At 37.0% G+C, this 24,171-nt stretch overlaps 1 protein-coding gene across 8 annotated transcripts in view; it reads left to right on the plus strand.

Annotated features, from left to right (window-relative positions):
* MTDH (metadherin) overlaps positions 1-23,695 on the plus strand; it is a 57,544-nt gene extending 33,849 nt beyond the window's left edge. For 6 of the 8 annotated variants that reach the window (XM_067017076.1, XM_059042470.2, XM_059042469.2 and 3 more), the window contains 6 exons: positions 1,835-1,933; positions 8,245-8,369; positions 13,568-13,675; positions 15,857-15,997; positions 18,398-18,554; positions 19,198-23,695. In XM_067017076.1, the coding sequence (XP_066873177.1) occupies positions 1,835-1,933; positions 8,245-8,369; positions 13,568-13,675; positions 15,857-15,997; positions 18,398-18,554; positions 19,198-19,268 (701 nt within the window). In that variant the 3' untranslated portion in view covers positions 19,269-23,695. The remainder of the gene's footprint in view (positions 1-1,834; positions 1,934-8,244; positions 8,370-13,567; positions 13,676-15,856; positions 15,998-18,397; positions 18,555-19,197) is intronic. The other 2 variants (XM_067017077.1, XM_067017079.1) reach the window with 1 other exon arrangement.
* Positions 23,696-24,171: the final 476 nt, after the last annotated feature.

Genomic DNA, 24,171 nt, shown 5'->3' on the forward strand with positions numbered 1-24,171 from the left:
TCTGCCCTTATTCATCATGAGTTTATAGCTTTCGGGTTATGTGGACCCTCTGAGTATCTGTTGAGTTAGAAAATTCATTATTACTACTAAACTACTATAATTCAGCATTACTTACATGGATATGCCTTTTATTAGTAATATAGACACTATATATATTTAACAAATACTACGTAAACATGGGACACGTTTAGTTTTGTAATGTTTGGTTCATGTTGGAATTCATGGACCCAGTACTAATCTTGTAGTTCCACAGTGTCTGGAGTCACCTAGTCTAGAATAGAGGTCAGCAAACTTTTTCTGTAAAGGGCCCAATAGCAAATATTTTAGGATTTGTGGGCCATACTCTTCTGTTGCAACTACTTAATTCTGCCATTGTAGCAGGAAAGTAGCTAGAGGCAATACATAAACCAAATGAGTGTATCTGGTTCTGAAATACTGTTCTTTTGATTTTTTTTCAACCATTTAAAAATATAAAAACTGTTCTTGGTTCATGGGCCATGCTAAAAAGGGATGGTTAGATTTGGCCTATGAGTTGTAGTTTGCCAACCCTTGGTCTCATAGGCTACATTTTAGTTCCAGAGGTACAAGTTAATTTCTTCCTTCAGTTGGTGACTTCGTACAACACAGATGCTATTCTATTCATATATTCAGAGAAAGCTGCTAAAGAAATAGCAAGAGTGTTACTGTAGTCTTTCTAAGCAGCTAATGTGCTCTTTATGAATTTTATAGGGTTACTCCATTTGTCAAAATTTATATTTAAAATATATAACTGTTTTGAGTATATTTCAAGCATATTAGTGGAAGGCTAGTAAGATCATCTATAACCAAGTGAAAATTTATAAGTGAGTAAGGACTTTTGTGAGGGGAAGTGTCTTTTATACTAACAGGTATTCTTCTTAACCCTTCTTTATTTATCAGTGGCTCTGAATGCAAAGTGAATATCACAGTCACCTAAGAAGGACTCCAAAACATGTGCAAATTCTGATTCAGAAAGTCTGGGGTATATAAATCCCTGATGGAAAACCACTGCTTTACATTTCTATTCTAAAACAAATGTATGGCTATAGAGCCAAGGATTTTTGACCTGGCATCCTTTAATTTATATGCCCCAAAAACTATATGCAAAATTTTTTGTAAGTCCTGGACAGTAGTCCAACCACAGCTTTCATCATATTGCTAAAGGACTGTGTGACCCCACTCACCCCACCTATTCCCCACCTCCCAAAAAAGTAAAAACAGAAAAAATTTAGAAGATAATATTCTCTTGTTTTTAAGTGCACTTGAAATTACCTTGGTCTCTAAACCATCAGCACAACTGTCTTATTCTCTTTGGCTTCTTTCTGCCTCACCTCTCTAGATAGTCATCTATTTCTTTTATTTTTTCTTAGGCAGAAGGTTCTAGCAAGCTCAGACATTTTCTAGTTGTGTCCTTCAGGGTTCTAAGGATATAGGCATACCCTGAAATTTCCAGTATTTCTTTTATGCTTTATTATTGTTCATGAAGAAGAAAAATAAAACAACTTTCTTTGACTTCTTGAAATTTGTAGATACCCAGTTTGAAGTATATATTATAAAAGACAAAATCTAATGGATTGGTACTAGGGAAAAAATAAATTTCTGATCAGTGAATTCAATCCAGTGATTATCATGCTTAATCTAAAATTACCCTCAATTCTGCTTTTCTTTATCTTAACTCTTTTTCTGATGTCTGCAGTTTTCCTTTTAGGAGAAATAAAAAATAATTAAGTCTTCGTGTGCAAAGTATAGAACTATTGTTATGAAACATCATTAGAAAATTCCATTTTTAATTTTATTGCATTCGTTTTCATTTAAGGGTCTACTGCTGAGCCAGTTTCTCAGTCTACCACTTCTGATTATCAGTGGGATGTTAGCCGTAATCAACCCTATATCGATGATGAATGGTCTGGGTTAAGTATGTCCTTTTAAAAATTATCAGTTTGTTTTTGTTTTTGTTTTCAGAATTTTCTTTCTGGCACCCTAATTCATGCTTTATGTTTTAATTTTAATCCTAATTTTTCACCTTCTAGGTCATAGTAATATAGTTTAATACCAAATGTGTACTACTTGTAAACTGACTATTGAATACCTGTAGAATTAAAACTTAATTCACTTTTCATGATTGAGGCAATATTTAAACATGAAGTTTTCTTATAATTGCTCTGTAGTTTGTCTAGTTTTTGAATTGTTTTAAATGAATGTTCTATTTCTTTTCCTAATAAGAGTAAATAGAATATACAGGAATGGCTTTGAGTTCATGAGGTATGCACGTTTTTATATTGGTAGAAAACCATTCTCTTAGTCTAATTTCCAGTAGAAGCATAGGAAAGTTAAAGGCAAGAGTCACAAAAAAAGAGGAAGGGAAAAAGAAGAATATGGTTTTTATGTTCAGAAAGTTCATACCATCTTCATTTAAAAAAAAAAAAACAGATTTTTTTTTTTGTCCCCACACCCTTACATCTTAGAATTTAAAACCCTCTGGAAACAGGAACTCTCATTGACTTTCCTTATCCTCAGTACCTAGTGCAGTGTTTTATACACAGGTGTTCAATAGTAATAATGATAATAAAAGCAAACACCTGACTATACCAGGCACTGATCTAGATGGTTGAAGTCTTATGCATATTGTTAGCTTGTTTACTACAATTCTGTGAGGTAGGTATTATTTTTTTCCCACACTTTCCAGTTGAAGAAACTGAGGTAAAGAAAAGTTATCTAATTTTCCCCAGCCACACAGTTACGTGGAGGAGCTGGTATCAAACTTTGGTAGTCTGGCCCCCAGAGTTCATGTTCTTAACCACTGCATGGTACAACCTTGATGATGATTGTAATCATGAAGGTATGCTTGCAACACAATCCAAAGATTAGTCTTAGACTAGTCTCTGTTAGATTAGTTGAAGCACAGTTGAGGGAGGTGAGGTTGGAAAGGTATATTAGGAAGGACCATATTGTAAAAAGCCTTGAATTGCTGGCCAAATATTAGGGAGCCAAGAGTCAGAGTACTAGTTTAGAAGGTAGATCCTAGTTCTGTAGTCCTGACTCTACAACGCAGTACCTCATATGTCTTGGACTTTGTCACTTATCTTGGAATCTAGATTAACTGACCTGTAAAATAGAGCAAATAATCTTTCATATATACTTCCATAGAGTGTTATGAGGTTTTAATGAGGGAGTGAACATGAAAGCTCTTGAAAATTATAAAGTATCAGATAAATACAAAGTATTACAAGGATGTGAAAGCACTGTTTTGTGGGGGACAGGGGAGGAAACTATCTGTACTTTGGGAAGAATGATCTGCTATGTGCAAAATAGAATTGAAGGGCTTCCCTGGTGGCGCAGTGGTTGAGAGTCCACCTGCCAATGCAAGGGACACGGGTTCATGCCCTGGTCCGGGAAGATCCCACATGCCGCGGAGCGGCTGGGCCCGTGAGCCATGGCCGCTGAGCCTGTGCGTCCGGAGCCTGTGCTCCGCTACGGGAGAGGCCACAACAGTGAGAGGCCCGCATACCACAAAAAAAAAAAAAAAAAAAAATAGAATTGAGGAGTGATTGTAAGAAAATAGCACTGAGGTGTCTTGGGAAGCTGAGGAAAATGGAGCAAACAGGGCTCTAGACTTCCCTGCTTGAAAAGAATAGCTCTACTTTTATCTTTTTATTCTTGTGATAATGAAAAACACAATTGGCTGATAAATAAGAGACTGAAATAAACATATCCATGGGACTCTGTACTTAAGTAATAAGTATCAGAACACCTTTTTTGTTTGTTATGCTGTATTGGCAGTCTTTTCAGTCCAAAGTTACTCTTTAACCTCATTTTCTCTGTGAGTTGTATTTTTTGTGTTCTCTTCTTTAATGTCGCTAATTTTGGTACTCAGTGAATTTAGTTATTCTTTCTAAATTTATAGAATGCATGAAGTATTTGAGATTACTAATCCACAAAGTATATATATACTATCTTTACATTTAACAATGTGATACGATTAATATATTGACCCTCTGGTTTGAGGCATAAACATCATTATCTAGCAGAAAGGCATTGAATTTACCCAAGCACTTGAATATACAGTTAAGATGCTGGAACTTCCCTGGCAGTCCAGTGGGTAAGACTCTGCTCTCCCACTGGAGGGGGCACAGGTTTGATCCCTGGTTGGGGAACTAAGATCCCGAATGCCGCGCATTGAGACCAAAAAAAATTTTGTAATAAAGGTAAAGATGCTAAAGTACAGAAGGTAATGTTTTTTAAAGACAGGTGTTAATCATTCAGTTATCATTTGATAAGCATTCAATCATCATAACATCCTTTATGGTCAAGATAATTGAATGATAATCATTCAATTATCATTCAATTATCTTGACCATAAAGGATGTTATGATCTTTTTACAGATCATAACCCCTGTAAAAAGTCAGATGTTGAATAGAATTTTGTTTTTGTTGGCACACCAGAGGGAAAGAATTAATGGCAGCATAGTGAATGGGTTGAGAGCATGGGCTTTGAAGACAGACTACCTGGGTTCGAATCTTAGCTTCATTGTTTTTCTGTGCTTCAGTTTCATCATCTGTAAATATAATATTTCTTCCCCCACAGACTTGTTGAGAGGATTAAGTGACATAATACTTATAAAGCCCTTAGAACACTGCCTGATACATGGTAAATATTCAGTAAGTGCTATTGATATTCTTCTAGGAGCATAATTAGTCTACTCAGTGGGGTTAATTTGTAAATTAACACTAAAATTAAAATTTGTAAATTAACACTAAATTAAACACTAGAGAAACTTTCTAACATATTTGTTTTATTTTATTAAAGTTAATGCTGAATTAAGTTCTGACCAGAAACAGCTGACAACCATTTTCTTACTGAGATAAAAAGGAAAATAGCTATGGGGTGCTTAAACCTAAAACATTATTTCGCAAGCAAATTCAATGGAGAGACAAATTCCTTACCATTTTGAAAAGACAGCTAATATAAAGCTCTTCGGAAAGACTTTGGCAAACTAATGGGAGAATTTTAAGAAATGAGAAATTACTCTATAGATGGAGGGAACTATGCTGTGAATGAAACTAACTGTACTACATAGTTTCAAGGAAACTAAGAAGATTATTAGCACCAAGTATATGTATACTTGGTGCTAATAAACTAAGGTTCATTAGGCCCATGAACCTTAAGAATTATGTGTTGCCTCCTGGTGACAATTTTTAGGCTTAGTTGATTGATCTGTTGTTTTAAAGTAGTTTTATTTGGGGAATTCCCTGGTTAGGACTCTGCACTTTCACTGCCAAGGGCCCCAGTTAGATCCCTGGTTGGGGAACTAAAATCCCACAGGGCAGGGGTGAGGGGCTGCAGGGGGTGTGTGTGGGGGAGTAGTTTTATTTGATCCCAGTTAATTTTAAAATTATATAAAAACCAACCTGAAATCAATAAATGTGGAAAAGTCACCGTGAAGCTTTATAAAGCCTGTAGAGATTTATGTTTCTATTAATGTTCTGATAGAAGTTGAAACATAGGCTACAGTTACTCCTCAAACTTTATGGCTGTCTAAGCCTTTTACAAAAAAAGATAATTTTACCGAGTACTTTACTAGATTTTTATCCCTCACCCCCCACCACCACTGCCATATTTATTAAGAGTTTATATGTTAAATAGTGCCCATTCACTTCCTTAAACTTTTTTTTTTTTTTTGGACAAAATAAAGGTTTTTTTCCGACAGGAAGCCCTAAGAGACCTGGCTTATGGACAGCAATTTTCCAAATCTGGGTTTCTTATTTGTGAGGTTTAAGCAAAACAATTGACAGCTTTGGCATTCAAATCTCCTAATAATATTGTTAATGAATGCTTGGTGTAAGATGAGCAATTGGTTCCAGACATCTACTAGATACTTTTTTTTTTTTTTTGGCTGCTCTGGGTCTTAGTTGCAGCACTCGGGATCTTCCTTGTGACATGAAGGATCTTTAGTTGCAGCGTACGGACTTCTTAGTTGTGGCATGTGAACTCTTAGTTGCGGCATGCATGAGGGATCTAGTTCCCCGACCAAGGATCGAACCCAGGCTCCCTGCATTGGGAGCACAGAGTCTTACCCACTGGACCACCAGGGAAGTCCCATACTTCTAGTATGGGAGGTCCCATACTACATACATATTTACTTATAAAAATGACTTCTACATTAAAACATAACCAAGTGTATCTTATTGAGAGATTTATCAGGATTGTGAGAAATAAATTCTTAATTGTGTATGCCTGATAGCTTAGAAACTGTCTTTCTATTGTTAATGTCATCAGTGTTATATTAAAAGCAGTAGGTACCATTTATTGAGCACTTACAGCATTGCTCTGAACTGCTTTACATGTATCTAATATAATCCTTTCAACAGTCCTGTGAAGTTGGTACATAGCCAATTAAGATTGAGACATTGGACCAAAATCACATAGTTATTAAGTCATAGAGCAGTATTCAGATATAGGTCTGTTTGAGGTCCATGCTCTTAACCTCTGTGCTGTTACTATGTAATACTGGCTCTGGATACCTGCTCATGGTAGTAAATTTAGAAATATAAAAAGGGACTTTCTTTTTTGTAACACATTTCACACTTATAATCACTTGTTCCATGTTTTTCCTCTACTGGACCATAAATTCTTGCTTATGATGTTTTCAGTCTCTCCCCATCCTCTACTGGTTTAGCCCCTCTTCTCCCTTTTTGCACTTCCCATGACAGAATCTGTCACTCTATACTTAATTGTTGTACTTACTTATCTTCATCCCTGAGTAGACAGACTGAGCTCCATGTGGGGAGGGATTATTTCATACTCATTTTTGTACCTCTGTTACCTGTCTAGCTCAAGTTCTAGTATTTAGTAAGTACTTAATAAGATGAAATTCCTATAACTCCATTGTTAAGATGTATCTATTATTAATGTATTCTTTTCTTTTATCTCTTCCTCTTATAAATTTGGGATCATGTTGCACAGGCAATTTTGTCTATGATTTTTATTCTATGAGCATTTTCCCAGATCATAATATATTTATCTAAAACATAGATTTTTTTAAAAGTCTTGATGAGGTCATATAATAATACCTCCCCTCTAACAAAAATAGTATAATTCACGTGGAAAAATAAAAATAGTGAAGAAAATAAGAGTAATGCAGGCAGATTTGTTGTTCTAGGTAATAAAATGTATTACAAGTTATATTTTGTATGACAGGAATAGATGAATGGAACAGAAATTCCAGAAACAGACTGAAGTGTATATTTAAGAATTTAATATTTGGTAAAAGTAGTATTTGGCGTTAATTGGGGAAAGGTTGGACTTTTTTTCAATAAAGAGCAATGTTAGAATGACTTGTTAACCATTTAGAAATAAAGCCTAACTTCTGTTATGTTAACATTAAGTAGTTATTATAGATGTATATATGGATGTGTATGATGTCCAGGGGGAGGAGGGAAGAATTAATTTTGAGAGCTACTTATCTAACCAGGGAGGGTAAAGCCAAAGATTGTTTTTCTCTTTTAGAATAAGCCAGTGGTAGCTTCCCAAAGGAGGTAAAAATTCAGTGCTTCCTAGCGTGAAAGAATTTGGAAGTCTAGATTAGAAATTTATTCTTAAAAAAAAAAAATTATTCTTGAGAAGAGGGTGATAGAAGCCCTGAAAGTGACTCACATATTTTGGAAAGATAAAAGTAGCATTGAATAATCTGAAAAAATATGAAGGTAAAGTATTTTTTTAAAAAGAGGAGAAAAAGAAGAGGTTGACTATTTTGCATGACTTGGTGAATCTGAAGAAGAACCTAATCTTAAACAGTTCATAAGGAGGGGAGGAGCATGATTTCGGCACTACTGTTAGAAATTGACTCATTTTATACCCTGAGGGGAAGAATCATAAAAAATGACCAAGTCCTAGACGAAGTTAGACATAAACAGTGAAAAGAAAGCAAATTCAGGGGATAAACTTCCTTTGATAGTAAAGGAAGTAGCGAGAGTGGAATAAATGGTTAATTCGTAAGTTTTCTGGAGTTTCTTAGACATTCCGTCTAGTCATAGAATGTGCCCAGCAGAAGTTGGGTAAAGGTTTTATCATGTTATTGGGTAATTTTCCTAGCTCTTAAAATGTACTTGGGAGGAAGAAGAGCAGTAGTTTAGAATTACAGCTTAGTTCAACATAAGGAATTTTGGGTTTTGCATTTAGTTTTTGGCAGAAGTGACAGATACCTAATTCACACTGTTAAATTTTAGATGGTATGTCTTCCGCTGATCCCAGCTCTGATTGGAATGCGCCAGCAGAAGAGTGGGGAAATTGGGTAGATGAAGAAAGAGCTTCACTTCAAAAGTCCCAGGAACCAATTCCTGATGATCAAAAAGTGAGTAAAGGGATTGGTGGGTATGTTTATTTCTCTGTGCAACCAACTGTATTGGAATTATTAAGGGTTATGTTCTATATTACAAATATATCCAGGGGTGGAGATGCTTCAGAGAGACATTCTAATCATGTTTGCTTCAGTCATCTTATGTCCGCATGCCTTTTCTCTCTTACTGTTTCTTCTTTCCACAAATTATTGAGGATTCTACTATGTGGAAAGCACTATTATGTACTGATAAGAAAAAAAACTGCACAATTCCTGTCCTCATCAGAATTATTATAACAGCCTACCAACTCTTAGTGTGTTTAGAGAAGAGTAGATTGGTTCTCAATGAAAAATTAAGGAAAGCTTCATAGCAAGATAAGACTGAGAACCTTATGAAAAAAGGACCAAGGCAGGAAAGTAACATGTTTGGTGGAGAGGTATAATAATACACGTGTGGAATCATTTGGTGGTAGGATCAATTGTTTGTATATCAGTCTTCCCCTTCTAGGCTTCATTCCTTAAAGAAAGGGACCATGAAGTTTTTATTTTTGTAGCTCTATAAACTAGAGCTACAAAACATGCTTCACATTCAGTAAATGAATAAATAGATGAAATGAGTGATATATATACCTTGCCACATTTTTATGGAATTCTAGAAGTAATGAGAACCTACTGACAGCTTTTAAACTAGGGATAACCTAATCATTGCTAGGGTTAGAAAAATTAGGCTGGGAGCTTCCCTGGTGGTCCAGTGGGTACAACTCCAAGCTCCCAATGCAGGAGGCCCGGGTTTGATCGCTGGTGGGGGGACTAGAATCCTGCATGCTTGCTGCAACTAAAAGATCCCACATGCCACGACTTCCCTGGTGGTCCAGTGGCTAAGACTCCGCACTCCCAATGCAAGGGGCCCAGGTTCGATCCCTGGTCAGGGAACTAGATCCCACATGCCGCAACTAAGAGTTCAAATGCCACAACTAAAGATCCTGCATGCCACGACTAAAAAAAGATCCATGTGCCACAATGAAGACCCCGCACACGGCAACAAAGAATCCCGCGTGCCGCAACTAAGACCCAACACAGGCAGCCAAACAAACAAATAAATAAAAGAATAAAAGGATCACTCGTGCCGCAACTAAAAAAGATCCTGCATGCTTCAACGAAGATCCTGTGTGCCACAACTAAGACCTGGCACAGCCTAAATAAATAAGTTTTTTGAAAAAGAAAAATTAGGCTGGATATAACAAAAATGAGAAGACTAATTTGGGAGGCTATTTTGTACTATTTTGATTTCATGAATCGGGAGGAGATAATGAACTAAGTTGATAGCTGTGAAAAATAAATGGAAGTGGTTATTTACAAGAGACATTAAGCTACTGATCGAACTTTTCTACTGGTTGGTTATAGAAAGAAGGGTGAAAAGTCAAAGAGGCTCTGAAGATACTAGGGCCATTATTATTCAACAGACATTAATTGCATCTGCCATGGGTCAGGTATTGTGCTAATAGAGAAACAAGACACAATTACTGCCTTCGAGGAGTCTACAGTCTAGTTAGGAGAGGAGGGAGACAGGTGCATTGGAAGGTAAAAATAATGTTATAATGTGTTAGGTATTATGGAAGCACTTCGGCGTTTTAGCACAGGCATCCCAGAGGTAAAAGCAGAATGTGTAGCAAAGAGTGATCAGAAATGAGACTGGAAAGGGAAGCAGAAACCAGGTTCTACAAGCCCTTGAATGTCATGTTTAAAACTTTGGATTTCCCACCTGCCAGTGCGGGGGACACGGGTTTGAGCCCTGGTCCGGGAAGATCCCACGTGCCGCAGAGCAACTAAGCCCATGCGCCACAACTACTGAGCCTGCGCTCTAGAGCCCATGCTCCACAACAAGAGAAGCCACCACAAAGAGAAGACCGCGCACCACAATGAAGAGTAGCCCCTGCTCACCGCAACTAGAGAAAGCCTGTGTGCAGCAAGGAAGACCCAATGCAGCCATAAATTAATTAATTATTTTTTTAAAAAATCTGGGATTTTGTCCTATAAATAACGGAAGAATTTTAATCTGAAGTGCTGTGCTTGGGCTTCCCTGGTGGCGCAGTGGTTGAGAGTCCGCCTGCCGATGCAGGGGACACGGGTTCGTGCCCCGGTCCGGGAAGATCCCACATGCCAGGGAGCGGCTGGGCCCGTGAGCCATGGCCACTGAGCCTGCGCGTCCGGAGCCTGTGCTCTGCAACGGGAGAGGCCACAACAATGAGAGGCCTGCGTACCGCAAAATAAATAAATAAATAAATAAAGTGCTGTGCTTTTTGGTTTTTGGTGTTTTTGTTTGGTTGGTTTTGGTTTGATTTGGGTTTGATTTTGTTTTTGTGGGTTCTTTGGGTTTTGTTTTGTTTTTGTTTTGGCTGCTCTGGCAATTCATGTAGAAAAAGGAGTGGAGGCATAATGAGAATAAAGGTATACTCTGTATACCATTCTTACCACTGCTGTACAGGACTACTAGAACAACCTCTAAATTGGTATTCCTGTACAGTAGTGGTAAGAATGGTATACAGAGTAGAGGACAGATTTGTAAAATAAATTGAAGCAAAATCAACAGAACATATGGTTAGAATTGATTGGAGAAAGAATCATCAAAAATGACTTCCAGGGGCTTCCCCGGTGGCTTAGTGGTTAAGAATCCGCCTGCCAATGCAGGGAACACGGGTTCAAGCCCTGGTCCGGGAAGATCCCACATGCCACGGAACAACTAAGCCCATGCACCACAACTACTGAGCCTGCACTCTAGAGCCCACGAGCCACAACTGCTGAGCCCACGTGCCACAACTACTGAAGCCCGTGCGCCTAGAGCCCATGCTCCGCAGCAAGAGAAGCTACCGCAATGAGAAGCTCATGCACCACAACAAACATTAGCCCCCACTTGCTGCAACTAGAGAAAGCCGTGAGCAGCAATGAAGACCCAATGCAGCCAAAAAATAATAAATTAATTAAAAAAAAAAAAAAAGACTTCCAGAATTGTAGCTTAGGTAACTGGGATGGTGAAAGTGGTGCTCCCAACACAGAAAGCAGAAGCTAATTAATTGGGGGAAGATGGTTGGTTCAGTTTGGGTTGTGTTTTAGATGCAAGGTGTTTTGTAAATATGCCTAAGAAAAGTTGGTTGCAACAGGTTAAAGCTTTGGGAAAAGATTTGTATTTGGAAGTTATTAGTATATGGTTGTTAAAACTTTGAGGGTGAGTGAAATGTGTAGAAAATTTTATAGAGTTGAAAAGAGCAATGTAATGAACATAGATATCTGGGGAACTCTCAACTTTAAAGCCCATGAAATAAACTGAGGGAGGAGAGTTCTGGGACACAGAGGCTGAGACATTTGCTCTCTGGTAATTTAGAGCAGTTTCATTAGAAACCTTGGACTAGTAGCCAGTCAGAGTAAGTTGAGTAAAATGATGGTTAAAAAATAAGAAGGTATTTTTTTCTTGGGACTTCCCTGGTGGTCCAGTGGGTAAGACTCCGTGCTCCCTATGCAGGGGGCCCGGGTTCAATCCCTGTTTAGGGAATAGATCCCTCATGCTGCAACTAAGACCTGGTGCAGCCAAATAAATAAATAAATTTTTTTTTTTAAGATTTTTTTTTTCTTAAGCAAGTTTGGGTATGGGTGGAGGAGAAATAGTGGATAACAGCAAACTGTAGCGTGATGAAGGGTTTTGTTGGGGGTCATTTGTGTTTTAATTATAGAGATTTTAGTGCAGGGGTCAGCAGACTTTTATTTGAAGGGCCATGCATTAGTGCAAAAGCAGCCATAGACAGTATGGATGGATTATAAATTGGCTGAGAAGCAGACTGACCAGGGTCCTTGTGACCTGAATATCCTTCAGAGGATGCATCTTTTCATATGACATTTTAATCATTGTGAGCCTATGGTGAAAACTTCTGTGGAAGTTTCTCCACAACTAGCAACCAACTTGGACTGAAAGTCTCTTAGCTAAGCTTAGCAGGAATTGTGCAGGATTTGGTTTTGTTTTGTTTTTCCATCTGCTAGTAATTTCTGTAAACTATTTGATGGTTCGTGAGACCTCCAAAATCATCCTAATGACTATGGTGCTGAGCAGAGAAATAGCAAGTTAGCTATATCATCTCTCCCTTTGAGTCTAAGAATCTTGGCTGTCATCTGTACAGAATAAACTAAAAGCACCTTTCCATAGAAAACTCAACTATATGGTATGTGTGAAGAAATATCATTCATACTAATTTAACAATTCTAATTTGCTCTTCTTGTCATGCAGAATATTATTTTCAATGACATTCCTTTTCAAATTCAATTTTTTTAATTAAGCCTTTTCTTTTGAGGTAATTATAGAGTCACATGTACTTTTTAAAATATTTATTTATTTTGGCTGCGCTGGGTCTTCATTGCAGCATGCAGGCTCAGAGTTGCCGCATGCAGCCTTCTTGGTTGCAGCATGCTATCTCTTAGTTGTGGCCTGCATGTGGGATTTAGTTCCCCGACCAGGGATCAAACTCAGATCCATTGGGAGCACGAAGTCTTACCCACTGGACCACCAGGCAAGTCCCAGAGTCACATGTACTTGTAAGAAATAATACAGGAAAATCCCTTGTACCCTTTACCCAGTGTCCCCCAATGGTAACATCTTGCAAAAGCGTAGTACAGTGTCAAAACCAGGACATTGGCATTGATAGTCAAGATACAGAACATTTATAATGTCTTTTGTGAAATGTCTGTTGTATCTTTTGCACACTTTCTAATTGGATTGTTTGTTGTTGAATTTTGAGTGTTCTTTATATAATCTAGATACAAGTCCTTTGTTGGATATGTGATTTACAAATATTTTCTCCTACTCTGTAGCTTGTCATTCTCTTAACAGGGTCAAGTTCAATTTTAATGCAAATAGTTCTGTGTTTAAATAAAATGAATTACCTAAGAAACGAGTTTTTAAAAACTGAGGTTTGCACAGCTGTCTAATTGATCATGTAGTGAGTGATGAAAGATGTAAGAAAAAGGGGTTTATCGTAATAGAAGAGTGAAGTTCCATGCTCTTTTGTTATTTTTTGAGTATGTGATTTCAGATCAGTTTTATTGTTACTAATTCTTATTTAGAATTTGGAAGAAAAAGACTGCACTTAATGAATTATTTCATAATAATTTTCTGAATAATGAAAACTTAACCAGTTGGTTCACTTCAGTATTTTTGCTTTTAACATTAGGTTTCAGATGATGATAAAGAAAAGGGAGAGGGAGCTCTTCCAACGGCGAAATCTAAAAAGAAAAAAAAGAAAAAGAAGAAGCAAGGTGAAGATAACTCTCCCGCACAGGTAGAGTGTAAAACAACAGACATCGTTCATTAAGCACCTACTGCTGACTTGTGAAAAGATAATTTGCAGATGCTAAGAAAATGTAGAGATATAAAGACAGCATGTGAGACATCAAATTTACTTGAGAAGCATTTGAAAAGTCATAGAATGTTTTAAAGGTTTTATGTGTCATACTGTAATAAAAATGTTATTGCTCTAAAGAAAATATCAAAGGTATAAACCAAAAGCAAATAACTAAAATTCTGAATTAGATGCATTTTAGATTATATTATGATGAAATGGAACAGGGGGTACAGTATTTCACACATACAGAAATTCTTTGAGTAATGGAATTTAGCAAATTAGAATTTTAGCACATTTAGAAGAACCATGTGCATAACAAGTGGAGTCTTTCCCTTGACTCTGAGTTTGCTGGCAGTTCCACTTGGTATCCTTTCCTGATTTTTTGGCTTCTAATAGGAACTTTTTATTTCTATCATTCCTACATTTTCCTTCTCTTTTCTTTGGTCTTTCCTATCTGAGAAAGTATTTTTAGATCATTATATAGATGAAAACAAAGATATTTTAATTTCACATGTACTAAATTACTGGAAATACGCATGGATTTGATTTTGAAAGCATTATCACTATTACATTACAACTTATGAAAATCTTATTTCTTACTTATAACCATGTGGCTAATTGTTTTCATTCCTTTAAATGTAGGAGATAACCAAAATTTTAGAGTATAGGCTACATAGTAATTTTCCTACTTATTCTATTTGGAAAAAATTTCTGCGTGACTTTTTAAAGAAGTATGTGTTCAGTTCTTTTTTGTTATGGGAAGCACAACCCTTCATAAATGATACCAATCCATTATCAATATTAGTTTTTTCTCAGTAATAATAGGTGGGCATTAAGGTTAACATAACTAAGATCAATGGACATAAAAACAAAAACTATATAGTAGGTGTGCCTTTCTTGTTAGCTGAACTAGCTGATGAGAAATGTTATTGATAGCCATACTTTGTTAGTAATACTATCTGAAATCCATTTAGCCAAACTCTTTCTGGATCTATGTGATTCATACTGTGGCCTTAACTAACACTGTTTTTCTGGCTTGTAGATTAGGTGAGTTCCTTTTAAAAGAAATTTTGTGGGGTAGATGTATTCCTTAAATTTCAACTTAACTGGCAAAGGTCATTAAATTGTGAAAGTTCCTTTGGTATTCTGATATTCGTTTTAAAAAAATGTTTGATCTGTTTTTTAAATATAGTGAATAAGTATACAGGTATTAGAGTCAGATCTGTATTCACATTTTAGTTCTGCTGTTTACTGAGTTGTTTTTTGTTTGTTTGTTGTATTTTGCACAAGTTCCTTCATTGCATAGGTTGCTTTGAGAATTAAATGGGATATCCATGAAGTTCTGTGTAAAGCACAGAGTAGCCTATGCATAAATGATTACGTTTTGGAATTTTTTTTTTCCTTACCATTCACAATGATAGTCCTATTTAATATATTCTGATTCATACTTATTTCACATACCTAAGCATGTAATGTCTTTTTAAAAGTTTGAAGACCTAAGAATGGAAATGTTTAAACTTGGAAAAGACCATAAAAATTATCTACACAAATTTTATTTTACAATTGTAGAAACTGCAGTTTGGGGAAATCAAAGATTTGTCCTTGACATAAGCATTTGTCCTTGACTTAGCTAGGTTGTGGCATGGCCAAAATTGAAATTCCTGTCTGTGTCCTTTCTACTGTGTAAGCTTAAAATTTATCTAGAAAATGCACTTATGTATAAATATTTCATTCCTTGAAGTCATTAAGTGAAATGCTATTTCTAAAGTCTTAAAGTAGCACCTAATTCCCCATGTACTTTTTCTGAAAGGAAGAAAATACTTGTTTGGTTTAGTAAATTAAATGGTTCCCATTTGGGGATGTGAGTGTGTTGGTTTTTAATTCACAGTTGATTTAAATCCCTGAGGAAAGCAGGGATGATGAACGTATATTCCAAATGTACCTATGGTTAAAATTCTTTGAATAATTTTTTTATGCTCTTTTAAGCTGTTTGGGCAGTTTCTGAAATAAAATTATCTTCTTGGAATATCTTCTGAACAGTAGTGCTATAAACCAAATAGATTTTAATTAGTAAAAATGAGTGATTTGTATCATCTAATGCACTACTTTTCTCTGTAGGACACAGAAGAATTAGAAAAAGAGATTAGAGAAGAGCTCTCAGTGAATACCTCTAAGGTCCGTCCAAAACAGGAAAAAGCTTTTTCTTTGAAGACCATAAGCACTAGTGATCCAGCTGAAACGCTCATCAAAAATAGCCAGGTAACTTTCTGATATGTAAGGAATAAAATTTTGATGACTTGAGAATTGTGTTAATAGTAATATCTTATGGAGGCCCATGCTAAACATTTTAAATACACCAAATTGCCCTTACAACAACCCCACAAGAAAGGTACAACCCATTATATAAATGAGTTTAGAGAAGTTGAATAAGTTGGCCCAAGTCCCATAACTATCAGAGGCAAAACTAGAGAGAGCCACTAGACTGTATTTTTTTCTTAAATATCTAGGCATACAAGGGATAGATGGCTTACAGAAAATATGACTGGTTCCACTTTCCCAAAAGCATGCACATAATATAACATGACGATGGTCCAACCTCTCAGAATGTAGCATTTGTTTAAAATTTGCTGACAGGAAAAAAAAAAAAAATTGCTGACAGTATCTTGAACTGTGTGCCATCTGTGGAAAATTTTGATATGTCAGAAGGGACCATTTTACAAAAGGTCTAGACCAGTGACACAAAGACCATAGCTCTTTAAAGTCTGACTTCTAATTTGGTAAGTTATATCATATAGAAATATAAGAAGTATGAATGACCATGAAATTCTGCATGGTTCATTTATATACTCATTCAGAAAATGTACTGAGAACCTACCACAATGCCACATGCAATTTAAGGTTCTGGGGACACATCAAAGAACGAAGCAGACAAAAAAAATCTCTGCCTCTATGGAGGCTACATATTTAATGAGACAGCTTTACACAAGAACCTGCAATTACTGTTAAGAGAAAGAATTAGTAAGTCTGGTACTAAAAATCTTAACCATACTTCCTATTTGGACTTGATGCTTTTAATTCCCTGAGAGTTTTGACATAAAAGAATGCAGTCTCAATACATACATAGGACTTCCCTGGTGGCTCGGTGGTTAAGAATCTGCCTGCCAATGCAGGGGACACGGGTTCGAGCCCTGGTCCGGGAAGATCCCACATGCCGCAGAGCAACTAAGCCCGTGTGCCACAACTATTGAGCCTGCACTCCAGAGTCCGCGTACCTAGAGCCCGTGCTCCACAACAAGAGAAGCCACTGCAATGAGAAGCCTGTACACCGCAATGAAGAGTAGCCCCCATTTGCCGCAACTAGAGAAAGCCCGCGTGCAGCAGGGAAGACCCAACGCAGCCAAAAATATATAAATAAATTAATTTTTTTTAAAAAATACATAAATTTAATAGTAAGACTGCAAAGGGTCACATGACATTTTGATGTTTTACTTAATAAGTCATTTTCAGAAGTCATCTTGTAAAGGATATTTGAGTCCTTCTGTGATTTAATATAGGTAAGTGAGAGAATAGGGGGGGAAAGAGATTTAAAATGAGTACTAAAACTTTTGGGTATGAAATAAATACAGGAAGCATTATTAAAGTTGAACCAAGCAACATAAATGCAGCTTCAGATACCTGAAATAGGAAGAAGGAATCCTAGTAGTTACCTGGGAGCACATATCTTCCTCTTGTTTCCTTTCCCGTTGTGCTTTCTTGAACCCATGGAGCCTGGAAGAACAAAGGTCAAGAGAAGCATGACTTACCCTTGTTTCTATATTCAAAATAATCATCACAGGCAGAGCTAAAGGGTGAGATGATCTCTTACTCATCTATTACAGCCTCAAGGCACTGTAAGTGTTGGAGTTTCTGTTGTTACCTGTCCTGAACATTCATTAACAGTTAGGCCTCATTCAGGCAAATCAGTTAGTTTACCTCTCTGCTCTGAGGTTGCAGAGGAGAAGGAAGATTGAAGAGTTCAGGCCCTATGCATTATGATTTCACTACCAGACTCAATAAAACTCTGACGACTTGGACCTGAGTTTTACTAGTTGCTTTCATAGATAAGACTCGTAGCCATAGTTTGCTGTATCTGAGGCCATCTTTTTCCTTGGGGAGGAAACTGAACCTATTGCTGCTGCTGTTTGAGATATGCCTAACTCTTGAGAAGGACGAAAGGGAGTATCACCTACTGGTAGTTCAGAAATGTGCTATTTTCTTTTTGCCTTCACATGAAAAGGTTTTGAGAAGGTGAGAGTTAGTGGGAAGTGGGCAGAACCATTGAATACCAAAACATAAAAAAATCCTGTTACTTGTAATGAAAAAGAAAAATGTAAAAGTTAATGAAAATGGAATTATTCACTCTTATGTGAAATTCAGTAAACATCTTGTGATTTTACATATTTATCCATTTTTATCCCAACCTGTATTTGTGGATATTGTAAATAAAGACTTATTTGTTTATATGTCACTAGAGGGCAGGCATGAGTTGTAGCGCTTCTGCTGATTAATTATTTGGCAACCATGTTCATATTACTGCTATACAGCCTCTTGTATTAGTATGATATTTATTTTTATTTGAAATTTTTAATGAAAATCTAAGGTAATTTCATTTCAAAATAGCCTACCAAGACTCTTCCACCTGCTATTTCTACCGAGCCATCTGTTATTTTATCAAAAAGTGATTCTGACAAGAGCTCTTCCCAAGTGCCACCGATGCTTCAAGAAACAGATAAATCCAAGTCAAATACTAAGCAAAATAGTGTGCCTCCTTCACAGAGTAAGTAATTCTCATTTTTTGGTTCTTTTGGTGTTCTCTGTACTGTCTGTAAGTGTTACTATCTTAGAAGTCTAATGGATTACTTATTAGAGCATCCCTTTCCTCCTTGGCAAAGCCTAGATTCCTTGGACCCTTGTGGACCTCAGTTGGGAGGGCCAGGGAGCTGAAGTCACTTCAAGCAAGAATAGGTGGCCAAGGACATACACAGAGGAGGGCTATGCCTGCCCTCACTTGCCCAGTCCCTCCCTTTTTCTGTGCACATGTTCTTGAGACTACAAATTGTCCTGTGTCCTTTTTTTTTCACCTCTTTTTCTCCCTTTAGCTACCTTTAGTGTCCATTTTACCCACTTCCACTTTTATTACTTAGATTGAGTCTTTTAAACAATGGTTTTTCTAGGTCAAAACTGATGAAATATCATCCATATCGTTAAACCAAATAATACAGAAGAAAGGAAAAAAGGAAGGCAGCCAGAGAATAAGCTAAAAACATGTAACTAGAACTTGAAAATGTAAACATAAAATTTGAGGCATCATTAGTGGATTTCAAAGCATGTTTTTATTGATACTACTTTCATATTTTTGAAACAGAACAGTATTTACTGTCCTCTTAACTTCTCTCTCTTTTTTATTTTTCCCCTTTTAGCCAAGTCTGAAACTAGTTGGGAATCTCCCAAACAAATAAAAAAGAAGAAAAAAGCCAGACGGGAAACGTGAATATTTTTTTTTCCTGAATTGGACATGTGTTTGCAAACACTGTCTTGAAGATTATGCTGTTTATGCAATAATTTGTGAACATGTACAAAGTTTTATATAAATTTAAACCAATTTTTAAAACAAAACTGTGAACACAACCACCGTAAAAATGGAATCAAAGGAAAGTTAATTTATGAAATTAAGCAGTCAGCAGAATTGGAAGACACTTGGGGAAAGTCTTTTCAATCTAACAAGAACGATCTTAATTTAAGAATATTATCCTGGTTTTACAGCAGTGCCCTGTTTACAACAGATTGTGCCCTGTCTCATCTGCAGCTGAGGAATAAAGGATTCTGATTAGAGAGAGGGTTGCCTACGTATTATTAGTAGGCAGCTTCTTGGATCTTATGCACGGAACTTAAACCATTTGAATCTGTTTTATGCTTAAATCAAAGTGCTTTGATCAAATGCATAATCTGCCATATCTTTACATATTTGTTGGTAGCAATTTGTATTAAAGAAATCACAAGTGCAAATAAAAAGTCATTATCATTTGTTTAACTAAACTGTCATGGTTCAGTTTACAATTTTTAAAAAGTTCTTAAAACATTCAAAATGCAGTTGACACTTGTATGGCTTATGAAGTTATTTTTGATAGTCTTACTTTACTTGAATTGTTCAAAGTACAGTATATTTTAAGTTAAGAAAGGTAAACTATATGTGTTTTATACTTTTAAGGTTCAGACTCACAAATAATGCTCTTGTTGATGATTTGAAAACTTACAGGCAAAATCCACCTTACATTTTTTTCCTTTCCCTAGCAATTACTTTTTTTCCAGCATCAACTCTTCATTACTAATACTTTTTTGACTTTAAAAATGAAATCTTTCACAAACTAGTTATACAGACAGAACTTTGATTATATGATGGAGAATGAAAAACTAAAGTCAGACAGCTTTAATTGACATTGTCAAGACCTCCAGTTATCAGGAATACATTTTTTTACTGCCTTAACCTGTAGTGCGTAGAATATGCATCAATTTCTTGAAGGGGATTCGTGTTTTTATAAGAATTTTCATGTAATTATTGCAATCGTGATCAAATAAGGAACGTTTCCTGCTTGAAACTGTATTGATTTAAATGATGTGTGAGATGTTTCACCATTTTCAGGCACTGTGTAATTCTATTGTAATAAACTGGCAGGTATCTTTGTAACTATAAATAGTGCATGCTCAGCCATGTACACTGTAAATAGCCTTTACCAAACGTGTTTGACAAGGACCATAATTAACATCACTTAGTGAATTGTGATAAAGAAAAAAAAGCCATGATTTATTCAATGTGATTGGCTTAATTGTTTTCCTGTGGCGCCAAGAATGAAACTGTTTAACAGCTGTAACCAATGGTACTGATCTGTCCATCCAATTTTGTCTTTATTATATTTGACTGTGGTTTGATAGTATTGCATTGTCACACTAGGAAAGCTAAAGAAACAAAATGCTTTTAGTTTTGCTGAAGACTGGCCTTATTAATGGACAGCTTTCCTAACAAGTGATTATTAACTTTTATCAGGTGTTAACATCTGTTTCAGGAACATGGCAGTATGTTTACATGTCAGAAGTTTTGTTTAATTCTATATTTCTAAATTGATTTGTTTAAATAAATTCAGCAAATGGATAGCATTGTTTTTATTTGCTTCAATATCGGGGTAAACAAGCTAAAGTGCCAGGAGTGGATTTCTTCAGATGACTGTGCTCTGTTCGCTTTATATAGATGCTTCCTAAAGAGATCCAAGGATTCCTACATTGCAGCACTTTGTAAAGGTGTCACAAAGGAGAATTGAATAGGGAGTCTGTAATTTTAGAATGTGCCAAAAGATCTATGCTTAAAAAATTTAATTGAACTCTCTCAACTCTACCTCACCATTTCTTTATCTTAGAATTGTGTTGGCTGTGTCGAATGTCGGACTTTATTTCTCCAGCTTAGTATCTCTCATTCAGCCACCAACACCAAGTGTTAGAAACACCATCTTTTGAGGGCAGATTCGGTGTGGAGACGGAGAAGTGCACTGCTAAATTGGGGTGGATCCAGGATGGAGATACCTGTCCCTTCTCTCTGGCTCAAGAACTAAGGCATGGATTTTTATGTTTTAAGAGATGGCAGCTATGAGTGATAAAATTAATAAGTTCATTGTCTTACACATGCATGAGATGCAAACTCTTGCACAAAGTATCATTGTTCATCGCTCTTCACTTGCTCCATAAAGTTGTTTATGTGACATGAAAGCACTTTCTGGCGTCTGAACAGAGGAACTGCTTTCCAACATAAACTCAGAAGGCAATAAAATCAAGTTAGTAATTCATGGGGGAGAGGGGAGCCTGTTGTCCTTTGGAGGCTTGGATTAGATGCTCCCCAAACCACTAGTAGGGAGATAAGTGATCCCTTCAGGCTTTGTCAGGCCTGGAGGGGGGGGACCCTTGTTCTGATTAGCAAACAAAGCCTCCTAGAGAAACTACTTAAAACTCCCTCCTCCTGACCTGTCTCCCCATACTTAACTGAATGAAAATCCTTCCCTGTTCTGCAGCAGGGAGTAGTGGGTGAGGACTTCCCCACACTGGAATCCCACCTCTCTGTACCCTGAATTGAGCAAAACAATAGTTGAGAGAGTCCAAAAAAACAAGTATTGAAATAAAATGTCATTAATGTAGTTGACCGTGTTGACTTCGTGCATGCATTTTATTGGGCGGGCAGCAGGAATGACTCGTCTGAATCTAATGGCATTACTTTATAGGCTAATCCAGTTTGTACTTGGGTTAAAGATATCGAAGGGCAATATTTAACTACGGAGTTTAGTTTTTCTTAATTACAAACAGTCCTCTATTCATAGAGTGTGAAATATCTTTCAAAATTTAGAATTTAGGATGTCTAACAGATGTCTTACGACTTTCCTATAAACTCATTGCACAAACTGGAATTACTTTCCAAAAGACTTAAGGAATGCAGATGTGTTACTTGTAAGATGCATTGAGTATTGTCAATAAAACAAACAGTTTTTGATTGAAGTTGCTCTTTACGGTTCTCTTACGGGAGGGCACTTCGCATCCTAAGCTAGTCTAAAGGCAATGACTTTTTGATGTTCTTGATGTTTCTGGAGGTTCTGAATGTTTCAAATGTTCTTGATGCTCTGAAACCATAGCTGTACTTGCAGGCTTTACCACTGGCAAGTTAAGTATTTGGAGTGAAGCATCTCTTGAAATGTCCCTGTTCGTGACACAGTGTTCTCTATGGGAAACGGCTTCCATCTTATATCATCTTAGCAGTAGATGTAACTGCCACCAGGTGTAGTGTATCACTTGTATCAACCTTTTCAATTAAGGAAATTAAACTCAAATTTGGCATTATGTATTAGTATGGCTGTATCCTAAACAATAGTGACTTAATATAGAAGTTTATTTCTCTTGCATGTAAAAAAAGAGAGAAAGCAGGCCTGAGAAAGCAGGCCAGGGCTACTCTGAGACTCTGCAGGGCCAGGCATCCAAGGTCCTTTGTGTGTCGCCCTTCCACATTCTCAACATGTGGCTTTCGGGTCACGGTTGCAGACGGCTGCACTAGCTAGAAACCTCCTCTCAGCATTTCTGCTCCCTTCCTTTAAGAACACTTCTTACAAGTTACTCACACCACACAGGCTTATCCACCCAAACTCAATGACTTGATCCTACTAGCTACAGAGGGGGATGGGAAGTAATAGTGTTTATCCTGGGCTGTCATGGGCCACATTAACATTTCAGGATTCATTACTGAGGAAGCAGTAGAGAAGTGGGTATCGGGAACAGCTAGCAGTTTTCTGTCACAAGGTTGACTACGCAGTGTATATCCTGCAGCCAAGCGTCACTTCTAAGGTCGGGTTTTAGCTTTTCCAGTTGAGCGGAAATTTTAAAATCTCTTGGATGCTGCTCAGAGTAGCAGCTAAGAATGTTTCAACTTATATGTAATAGACTGTGGAAGAAATTTCTGCCACTCTGCTTGAAATTCTAGAGACCTAGAGGCTTAAAACAACTTAGCAGCCTGCTCTCACACCTACACTGCAAGCATAGATTATAACAATTTTCAGTAGAAGTTACCCTGGTGCGTGATGTAATCTTTAAAAAATTAAAAGGCACTGTTACTATTCTAAATACTTTAACAGAATGATTTCTAATCCTAGCATCAAGAAAGGTGTATGAGGTGCATTGTAAGATGTTTGCTACCTACCTAATTAACAATACTGAGGTTCATGAAAAGGCTAATCTGAAGAAAATTTTAAGCAGATCGAAGGTCATCCCCATGATAATGGCATTCTTTTTTGTATGTGTGCTTTCCTTTTTTATTTATTGTATCAAAGCATTCAAAATGAATATATGTAACATGTACCTAAATTATAAAGCATAATAAAATGAACACCTCTGAAACCACCGTCCTGCTTAAGAAATAGAACATTACCAGCAGGGGGAATCTTGGGGGTGAGCTTGTCGTTTGTTGTTGTCAGGTAACAGGACCAAGGTGGGGTGTAGGGGCGGGCTGAGGAGGCATGGATGAAAATAGCTGCTCTCAGGCGCCCAGCTGGGCACAGCTCCTCTTCGGGGCCACAACTGAGTAGGGGTCCCAGGTAACACATAGCCTGGTCTTAGAAGGGTGTCATGACAGCCTCGCTGCTACTGCTTCCTCAAGTCACTCCACTGACATCTGTTGGGAAATTGTTGTAATAAATATGCATACGCACAGTGAATCTGAACATGAATAGGGCCCTCGGAGTTGCGTAGTGCACGCTTTACATGGCAGCCTTTCCACAGGGCAAGAGGAGAGCGAGGCTCTTTTCTAGACAGGAGCTTCCCCCAGGGTTCAGAAGAGCAGCGTGTGTCCTTAGGGCGAGGGTTCCTTGCAAAGT

This window comes from Kogia breviceps, chromosome 17, assembly GCF_026419965.1.
Source record: "Kogia breviceps isolate mKogBre1 chromosome 17, mKogBre1 haplotype 1, whole genome shotgun sequence".
Lineage (NCBI taxonomy): Eukaryota > Metazoa > Chordata > Mammalia > Artiodactyla > Physeteridae > Kogia > Kogia breviceps.